This window comes from Alligator mississippiensis, chromosome 3 (assembly GCF_030867095.1).
Source record: "Alligator mississippiensis isolate rAllMis1 chromosome 3, rAllMis1, whole genome shotgun sequence".
NCBI lineage: Eukaryota > Metazoa > Chordata > Crocodylia > Alligatoridae > Alligator > Alligator mississippiensis.
Genome location: NC_081826.1, coordinates 299,323,985 through 299,334,219, shown reverse-complemented (window position 1 = coordinate 299,334,219; position 10,235 = coordinate 299,323,985). Strand labels below are relative to the sequence as shown.

Sequence of the window (10,235 nt, the reverse complement as noted above, 5' to 3'; positions counted from 1 at the left end):
AGAAGGTGACTTACGAGCACAGCAACCTCATCTCCTGAGGACAGCATCCGAACTCATGTTACTGAGGCTCAAGCTTTGGTGTTTCATTCCCGTAAGCCGACAAGTAAGTGCACCTGTCACTCCCCCAAAAACTCTGAGGAAGCACGAGCACAGAGAGGTGGGGACCGGCGGTAAGCACAGATGCCACATCTTTCGTCTTTCATCCGGGCCCTGGCTGAGCAGGCCAGCTGGGGCTCAGCTTACCCCGAAGCATGCACGTCGGGCTCTGAGTACGGATGGTGTGGGGCTGGGGGATGCAGATTGCCTGCAGTGTAGGCATACCCGCACGCAGCTGTTCAACCCCCGGAAGTTTGTTGAGAGTCCAAAAGCTTTTTACTTTTCAAAAATGATTCTTGCTACTGCTGAAAAATGGAACTAAGGCCGGTTTGGTGATCTACATTTTACAAGGATCAAAGCCACTTTCCCTTAACTCTATGCAAAAAGAGTGACAAGAATCTATTTTCTTTTTCTTTCAAAGCTGCTCATTTTGTGAGGCTGTATCGCGGGAACCCCTTGACCAAATGACCTCTGGTTTGCACTATAAAGTCTACTCAAATCCCACGCTAATTTTTAACATAGTTGTCCACGCACATGGATTTTGAAGTGGTTCGAAAAGGAAAAGCCATCGATGTGGGGCGGGTTGGGCCCGTGTTGTGGAAACGTCTCGACCAAACGAACCAACGTTAGACAATGTCTAACCCGGACTCCAGTGTAACACATCCATTTTCAAGCCGGATGTCTTCTCCCTGGGGATTTTAGGATTTGATACATTGCAGCCGCCTCTGTCCCCTTCAAAGGGAGCTCCAGCGACCCGCCGGCACTAGGCGAGCTGGACCTTGGCGCTCAAACGGCGCTAAACGCCCTGCACCCTCCTTGCCCAGATGCAGCCAGCTCAGCAAAACGACCCTGCGTGTCAGCAGAGCAAAACACGTCAAACAAGCTACGCCTGTGCAAGGCGGTGCAACCGGTACCGCTGCATTTCCCGTGCGGGCTGGGCAGGGGTCAGAGGTCATGCCCCTTCGGGGTGGAGGTATGCTGGCTGGGCAGGGGCCAGGGTCTGGATTGGCTGTGCGGGGTCAAAGGTCAGAGGTCTGGTCCATTAGGGGTGGAGGTATGCTGGCTGGGCAGGGGCCAGGGTCTGGATTGGCTGTGGGGGGGTCAGAGGCCACGCCCATTAGGGGTGGAGCCCTGCAGGCAGTGCGGGGTCAAGGGCTGGAGCCCTGGCTGGCTAGGCAGGGGCCAAGGGTGACGTCAGGAAAAAGCTGCGCAGACTCAGAGGGGGTGTCACGTGAGGCTCCGGCGCGCGCAGGCGCAGAGCGGCGCCTCACAAAGCCCCGCCCTCCCGCGCCCGGCCCGTCTCCCGTGGCAACGGCGGTTGCTAGGGCCCCGCGCGCCGTCAAGCGCGCCGCGCCGCGCGGCCTGGCGTAAAGGGCGTCGCGCAGCGCGGTCGGCGGGGCCCCGCGGGCGGACACGGACCGGGCCCGGCTCTTATATGCCCCGTCCCGCGGCGGCCGCCTCCTGCCCGCCCTGCTCCATGTGGGGCCCGGGCCCGGCTCTCGCTCTCGCCGCCTCCCCCGCGCGCTATGGCCAGGAAAGCAGTTAGCAGGAAGCGCAGAGCGGCGGCCGCCGCCGCCGCCGGGCCCGGCGGGCTCCAGGGGGAGCAGGTACGGTCCCTCGCGGGGGCGCGGCGCGAGGCGGGGCGGGGCGGGGCGGGTTCCAGCCCACAACGGCTGCATGGCCCGCCGCCGGCGCAACGCACAGGTGGGCCCGGCCGCCCCCCGGGCCTGGGATTCCCCCCCCCCCCCTTGAAGCCCCGCCCCCTGTCTAATTCCTAGGTGCTTTCTCTGCCCCGTGCGGCAGAGGACGTAAACAAGGATCTGTGATATTGGAACTGCTCAGACCCTACACCGGGGGTGGGCGCAGTGCAGCCCGCGGGGCCCCTAAACAATGTAGAAAACGAATATATACCTGCCCCCGGCTGCCGGTCGCGCGGCCCTCGATGGCTCGCTGCGCCTTTAAGCGGCCCTCCGCCCGAAATAATTGCCTGCCCCTGTGCTAAATGGTGGGGGCTGCAGGGGAGAGGAAGGGGGATGCGGGCCCGTCTCCCTTCCAGCCTGCGCGGCACAAACGGGGCACGATGGACTGTGGTCTGACCCGGTAAATGGCAGTTCTTACGAATGGCCTGTCAGAGAAATATTCATTTAAAAAGCCTACCTTGTGCGGAGAGGTTCTGCATCAGTCCTTTTTTTCCCAGTGTTTTCGGCGGGGTTGGATTCCTCCGGGAGTTGATTCGATACGGTTTATGCTGTTTTTAAGAACAGTTGAGGCAGGTGCTCGTATAGGATGCTTTAGCCGGGGGTTGTACTAGGCGTGAGCTTTCATCCTCGTCCGTGATTGCGCGATACGGTTCTGTATTAAGAAAGGAGTCGCTGAAAGCATGCCTCCGTCGCGGTTCCTGAGCTTGATGTTTGTGTTTTTAACAGTATGGCTGGGATCACTCAGTTCACAAAAGGAAGAGACTCCCCCCTGTGAAAAGGTCTCTGGTGTACTACCTGAAAGGTAGAGAAGTCAGGATGCAGAATGACTCCAGCTACCACCGTCTGTTGCACGGATATGCAGCCCAGCAGCTCCCCAGTCTCCTGAAAGAGAGAGAGTTTCATCTAGGGACCCTTAATAAAGTGTTTGCATCTCAGTGGTTGAACCATCGGCAAGTGGTGTGTGGGACAAAATGCAACACAGTAAGCATGATCTTTTTTTTTTTGTTTGTTTCCTCTAACGTCCGACAGAACTGTTTTCCCCTGCTCTTGCATATCACCGTAAACGTTAAATGTAGATTGCAGAAGGAGGTTTTGGGAAGTAGCTGGGAGTAAAGTCAACTCGCATGCTACCTCATTCTCGATAGCTATTTATACTGCGCTCATCTCTTGTAACTGAGCGCTGTGCGAATTGACATAGGTACAAGAGTAATGGCCTGATCCAACCCCTCTTCTTTCCATTAAAAGGAGGTTGGGGGGTGGAAACTAAACAAAACTTGGAGATACTTGACCTTCAGTTCAGTCCTTAGGATGGTAGGTTTATGCTTACGAAGGGTTTTTGAACCCGGAAGCTTGCTTAATAACTATTCTCCAACCATTTGGGTTGGTCTAATAAAAGAGATCAAATTCACCCAAGGAACCTTGTCTGCTTATTATAAGCTTTTTGCAAAAGATGGCTCCCTGGCTCTGTCCTAACACAACCCCATCTCCATTGGTCAATAGTCTCATTCTTGAACAAGTTGTATATACCTTGCTGTGCTGATGGCTTTTAAAAGGGCACTGTAAAGAGAGAATCTTCCACATAAGCCACAAAGTTTCTTCAGCTTTGTTATTAAGGCCATAAAATGTTAAAGCTGAACTTTGGGGGGGAAAAAGATTCACTGGTTTGTTTGGGTTTTTTTCTTCACTTGCTTTCAGTCTTGGAACAGAATGACATTCACAAGCTAGATCACTAATTATGCTCACTTCTAATAAAAGGACATATTTCTAAGTCCTTGTTGCTGCAGTGTTTGATTTCAGGCACAGCGAAGAAATGTTGAAATATAGTTCTAGGTAAATAAAACCACAACTGCCTTTTTTTTTTTTTTTTTTTTTTTTTTTTTTTGTACCTGTTGGACAAAATCCTGTCTCTGTTAAACCTGACAGCGAAACTCCCCTTGATTAAAACAGAACCAGGAATTTGTGCATGAGGCTTTCTGTGACTTAGTGGAAAAATAAAAGCTAGGCTTTATTTATACTGATGGTAAGGTAAACTTCTGAATAAAATGACAGGTGCTGAGTGAAGCTGGCAGATGAAACGGTGCCAAATCATCTAGGCTGGATGGTATATTAGAAGCTGATTTTATTTTCTCCTGTTTTTTTGCTTAAAAGCTTTGGAGAAAAGTGAGGAAATTGGACTTGACTGTTCTTCGTGGGTAGGAGTGGTATTTCCCCATTTTAAAATGGTCCTATTTTAACATTAAAAGAATAGACCTTTTACAGTGTGGCATATAATTACTGTAATTGAGAGTTATTGGCCACCGATATGTAGGGTTTTTACTTATAACTGAAATTAACTTTTGAGCTGAGTCTGGTGATGCTCTGGGCATGTTATATTTTCCTGAGCCTGTAGGCCGAGAGTCTCTGCTGGGAAAGTTTATGAATGAGATGTGCAGAAACATGGCAGACTCAAAATTTTGCCTTACCATTTCAAAAAGAAACTTGGAGCATTTATATTGCCATCACAGAGAGAGAGAGATAAATGGGCTGTTGCCTAGTTAAGCTACCTTTGTGGAAAACTGTTTCTAACTTGACCATTCCAGCAGCAAAGGGGGAATCAACATGACTTCTGTACCCATTCTCCATATGCCTCTGTAAGTGTGAACTCTTGAGTCTGATTCAGACCTTTGAATGCCTGATATTCGAACAGAGGCAGTATCCTTTATTAAAAGATGTATACTATTAAAAATGTAATAAAAGTCTTACTACTGAAAAATTCAGGAAAGGGAGGTTCCTACAACTGCTTTAGCTTAACCATGTTGTTCGAGTGTTACCTTTTATACGTGTATTTAATGCATAAGATTTTATGCCATGCATTTTGTTAGAAACCAGAGATAGAAAACCATCTGAGCCAAATTAACAATTTTAATTCGCCAAGGATGTTAAATTGTGCTATATTTCTTGGTATGAATCTGGAGTTAACATCGTTAACTTCAACACTACAGTGGAATTCCCCTTGTTTACCCTGGATCAACAGGAAAATTTGACTAATAGCATTTACTTTTAATTAGAGCTTAAGCATGTCACTAGCTGCATTTTTGTGTTTAATATGCAAGTTGCCTTTAGCTATATCATATGAACACTTTGAAAACTCTTCCTTTAACCATAAAAAGAAGAGAGACGAATGTACTGTTACAGTTTTGACTTTACTTTTGATGAATCCACGTGGTACTCGATCAGTCGTTTTACAAGCACTATAAAAAGAATATAGACGGCTTTTAAGAAGAGCTGATTTTTATACCGTGTCAATGATGTAATGTGCTTATATAATTCTCTCTGCCCTCAGTTTTTCGGGAGTTTTTTTCCTCTTAAAAATGTCCCTGTATGCTTTCTTCTGCACATCTGGGAGCTGGATTATTGTCCTAGATGTTGTGGATTTCACAATTGGCAAACATTTTATAAATGAAATGTTTGTCTTTGGCAGAAATGATTGATAACTAATGTGTACGCATCTTGGTGTAGCTCTCTATTGAAATTTAAAAATGGCAAGAGGCCCGGGCTTCCCTGGGGCAGGTTCTTGTTCGTCATGCATAGGACTAGCACTGTGGGGCCTGTAGGTGTCGGTGCAATACAAGCAATGACTTACAGCCGGCAACTTCTCTTCACCCAAAGCACTGAGATGTATTTATTTATTTTTGCATATCTGCCAGAAAGCAATGTGAAATGTAGGTGTATCCAGCCTTTTATGCATCTGAGGGGCCTGTCTCTTCTTCAACCTTTAACTCGGGAAAGACTTCTCCTTAAAATAAAAACTGGGATTCATTGTTTTGCAACTTCCTGTTGTTCTAGCAGTGCTGTGGTCAAAACTCACCCCTGAATACACCAAATTGTTCCAATTATAAGTCAACCCTATGTTTTTTACTTTTTGGGGGGGAAGGAAGGGGAAGAGACAACATTTTCCCTCTAAATACAAGTTGATAACTAAAAATAAAATCCAACCTCAAAAAATCTTTCAAGAGATCAAATAACCACAGAAAGGACCTGAAGGGTTAAATGGTCTGAAAATACTAAAATAAAAATTCTGCTGAAAATGTGTCTATTTTTATTCCATGCTGAGAATCCAAAGGTGGAGTTTGTTGGGGGCTCAACTATAGGTTGGTCCATATATTCACTGAGTGCCATTTTTGTGGCTCTTTTTGGGAGGAATAGTGAACTTCATATGCTGTTTTGGTTGAAGCTAAAGGAGGTGACGGGTTGAGGCAGGCAAATACTAGAGCTGTTAGGGTCACTTAATTTCTACAAGGTGCTCGCTGGTGGTTGACTTCCCTCTAGCAGAGGAAGGCAGTTTTTCTGAGTATTAGATTCTTCTTCCCCCCCCCCCCCCCGTTAGGACTGAGAGGAAATTGAGTCCAAAAATAGCTTTCTGTTAAGAGCCACTTTCTGAAATCCTTCTGTCAGATGTCTCCTAGATTATCCTTTCTTTCCCGAAGCGCGCGGTGAAGCGTTCCCATTAGTCCCAGCAGTCCTGCTGCCACCGGTCACAGGCTCCTGGCTGTGCTTGGGCATTGTTGCTTGCTCCGGAGGATCCGTGTCATCACTGCTCCCACTGGAGGCTTTCATCTCCTGGGATCCATCCTGGGATTGTTAGAGCATATCAGATGGGACTTCACAGTATTTTCTCCCTCTTTAAATGAGAAGACAAATGAGGCACAGGAAAAAAAAAAACTTCTGATGCTGCAGCATTTCAGTAGTAGACGTACGATAATATGGCAGCTCCTGTCAACTCTAATGGAGGCAGTCGGTGGTGGTTCCTGAGGGCAAAGCGTGATTAGTTTTTACTTGGGAAGCCAATTTAAACTTTGCTGCGTTGCCCCCAGTGACTGGCATGCAGGACCTGAAAGAGGGCTCAGTCTCCTATGTGAAGACTGAGCCAGGCTTGCGTCTTGTTACCCTGCAGGCCTTGACTAAAGCTCACTTGATGGAGATTTTTGAAAGCCTTGTCATGCAAGGCTTCCACTTGCCCATCTTTCAGTTGCTATTGGTAAATTATACGGTGACAGTTTCTTGTACCTGAGGAGCAGGTGGTCTTTCTTCTGCATCCCTTGCAATTTGTATCAACATTTACATGTCCAGCCAACTTCCAGAAATTAAGCATGGTGGTAGAGACCCAAGCAAAGCCAAACCTATTGGGTACGGGGAAGGAGCAAAGAGAATAATGATAGCATAGCTACTGAGCTCCTGGACATGTGCAACTCCAAACCGGAGAGGGAGTTTGTAATGAAACTTGAGTGCCTTGGGACACCCCCTTGAGATAACGATACGTGGTATCTGGTAACACGCACCTTGTGTTTGAAAGCTAATTTAGATCCTGCTGGTATTGGCTCGGTCTAGATCTTTATCACTCCCATCACGCTGACATAGGACTGATGGAAGTTGCCTCTGCCTGCTTGTGACCTTCTCAAATAATTGTTCCCATGTGTTCTTCCATGTTGCCCCCTTCAGACATGGCTTGGTCTCCCTGTAGTGATCCATGGAGTTTCGTTCTTATATTCTTTAGGGCTCACTGGTACTGCAAGACTTGTATGTGGAGATTTAGTGCTGAAGAAGCCGAGATGAGTGCTTATATCTGGTGGGTGGGAGTCATCAGTTTGAGAACATGGCTTTTGTGCAGATATGAAATTGTTGAAGAGCAAAGATGAATACATCATTTTAGCTATTATATTTATATTATCATGCCCCTGGAGGGACCTGCTTGTGGACTGGAGTCCATTCTGTTTGGTGCAGAAAGATGGTTCCTTCTCTAAAGAACTTGCCATCTAAGGACACAAGCAAGAGATGGATGTGGGAGCTTGAGAAAGCCAACTGTTAATGTGATGGGCAGCGGCACTAGCGAACCAGTGTCCTGATGGGGTTTTTTTTGTAGGCATTGTGACCACGAAGAGATTTAAGGATGCATTTGAAAGAAGATACGGTAGTTTGAGTTGTAACTGCATTTCCATTCTGGTTTGACAAACTAGCTATTGACACTCAGTGATTTTTACTTTTTACCAAGTCAGACAGTCTAAGCAATATATTTAAGTACTAGAATGAATGACTAAAAATTATTTTAGTCTATGCGTAGCTAATAATGTTGGTTCCTAAAAGAACTATATTTGGAATTGCGATGCAAAATTAATGTAATTGGCATCTGTCCTTGTGTAAGGAAAAGGCAATCAGTCTGAGTTTATGCATATTCTCTGTGCTGTCTAAATCTAAGTTGGTGCTCGTTTTATGAAAGATGCTTTTAATGAAAGGTGACACTTCAGTACTGATGCAGGCTGAGCCGTGCAGCCAGGGAGGAAGCAGCATGTTGGACTGCTGCCTTCAATACAGGCGAGCGGCGGCAGGGGGTGCCAGTTCTCTGCCTGCAGCACTTCAAGGTGACTCTGAGCCTGACTTCTTTTCCTTTTGCCTGTAACAATGGACACTGTGCTTTCCCTATTTGCCCGTTTTCAGTGTAATTAATGACCTTATGTTGCTGCCTAGCACGTTCCCTAAAACTTTGGAATTTGTTGGTGGGGTGTTCAAAAGTCCCAGCGAGACTTGGAGGTCTCAGAACAGCAGCAGAGTCTCCTTGTGTCTGAAAGCTTGCAAAGAACTTTGTTCCAACTACGCAGTTGGTCTAATAAAAGATATCGCGTCTACCCAAAGAACCTTGCCTGCCAGTGAGAAATGCAGATTTGTTGAGTAAAGGACTCTGCTTTACTTGGCCAAACACTTCTAGTTTAGAAAAATAAAATAAAATAAAAAATTGGATCATGACTCGTCTCTGCCATGCTGGAGCCTCTGTTTTCCTTCGTTGTCCCTGAAAGTCGGGTAAAGAACCAAAGGGGTGGAAAAGACGTGAGTCTGAGTCTTGGGGGATGCGGGTTCAGTTTGTCTCCGCAATACATGACTCATGACGCTGCAAGGCACTTTGTTGTGAAGTGGAAGGAACTCCCTTTCTTCCGTCTTGATCTTTTTTCTTCGGGTCTTGGAGGCAGACGCTCTCTCTTGGGGCTGGGCCACACAACAGCAGTTTGTCATCTGATGTCCAAGGTGGACAGCTAGCTCGACCGGTGTAGTCCCTCCAGTAGGTGTTGTTATAGCACCTCATTGCTGGGTAGCAGATGCAGCCATTTCTGCAATTGGCTGCCTTTGGATAGACTCCCCGTACCCTGTGCTGGTGTAACTTGTATTGGTGTAGTCTTCCTCTGATGTTTCCTAGGGTAACTCTCCCCCAGTTTTTAGTAGGCTGCAGTAGTGCAAGGCTGTAAGCTGCCTCCCCCCCTCCTTTACAGTGATGTCAGCGTGCATTACAAGGTAAATTGTCGTCTATGTAGATCTTTAGTAACTGTCAGGGCCCTAATTGCCAGTGGGGCTTCTAGGCACTAATGTGATACCAACAGTAATAAAGTATGCATTAGGTTAGTAATCCAAGAAAACCCAGCAGGGGTGTGTTAAACATATCTACAGTGCCTTATCTGTAGCCTGACTACGGTAGCTACAATTGCTAGTACTCCAGGTTCATCTTTGACCCAGGCAGAGTCCCTCCCTTGATCCGTGAGCACTGTAGTCCTCACAGGTTGCACTTCTGCATCGGAGGAGGAGTCGCGGAGGCTACTAGACAGGCAGGACCTCTTAGGGCAGTCGGATTCTTCCCTTGTAAGTGCACAGCTGTCTACAGAGCAAGACGGCTCAGCTTTGTTTCACTTTGTGGGACTAGGTGCGGTGCTCTGGTTTGTGGCACATGGACAAAGCTTTCATGGCCAGATGAAGCTTGCATGACAAGTTACAGCATACCGACCACCGATAAAAAGCACTTGTGTGGTTAATATTCTAATGCAAGAAGTTAAAGAAACAGATGCACAGATCCCCAGTTCATTGCTTATTGTGATAGTGGTTTTTTTTCAACGTAGGATTGTTTCAGCTAAAGGAGACTTACTGAAAGAAGAGTTCTCTTCCTCACCGTAAAGAAAAGAGGAAATAGGTTGTGTAATGCAGCCATTTTAGGATCTTCACCTTCAAGAAAAGGGTTGTTGTAGAGACTGGGTTAAGTATTTGCATGCATACTGTATTTACTCACATGGTGCATGTGGCTTGTCCCTGGAAACAGCTCCCCAAAATTTGGGGTTTGTGCTGAAGAAGGGAAACTGCTTTTCTGCCTGGAATAGAAGCACCCCACTTAGATTCCTGCCCACAGCAGCAATGGCATTTTTATTCAGGCAGCCAAGATTGTCAGTTGCTTTAATGGCTTGTCGTCCTTTGCTCGTCAGCCATCTCTCCTTTTTAATAGTCTTGATGTTCCGCTAATCAAGCTAACCTTTCTTCTGGGACTTTTGCTGTCTTTTAGCTACTCCTGCTCTCTTCTCCTATTTCACGTTCTTGCAGAATGTTTAGCTCTTCAAAATTGTAGAGCCAGCCATGAAGACCAGCCTTCAGCAG

General features: G+C 46.9%; 1 protein-coding gene across 1 annotated transcript in view; it reads left to right on the top strand.

Annotated features, from left to right (window-relative positions):
• The first annotated feature begins 1,456 nt into the window (after positions 1 to 1,456).
• DCAF12 (DDB1 and CUL4 associated factor 12) overlaps positions 1,457 to 10,235 on the top strand; it is a 42,660-nt gene continuing 33,881 nt past the window's right edge. Inside the window, exons 1-2 of the mRNA XM_019480025.2 lie at positions 1,457 to 1,703; positions 2,523 to 2,777. Coding sequence (XP_019335570.2) covers positions 1,623 to 1,703; positions 2,523 to 2,777 — 336 coding nt within the window. The 5' untranslated portion in view covers positions 1,457 to 1,622. The remainder of the gene's footprint in view (positions 1,704 to 2,522; positions 2,778 to 10,235) is intronic.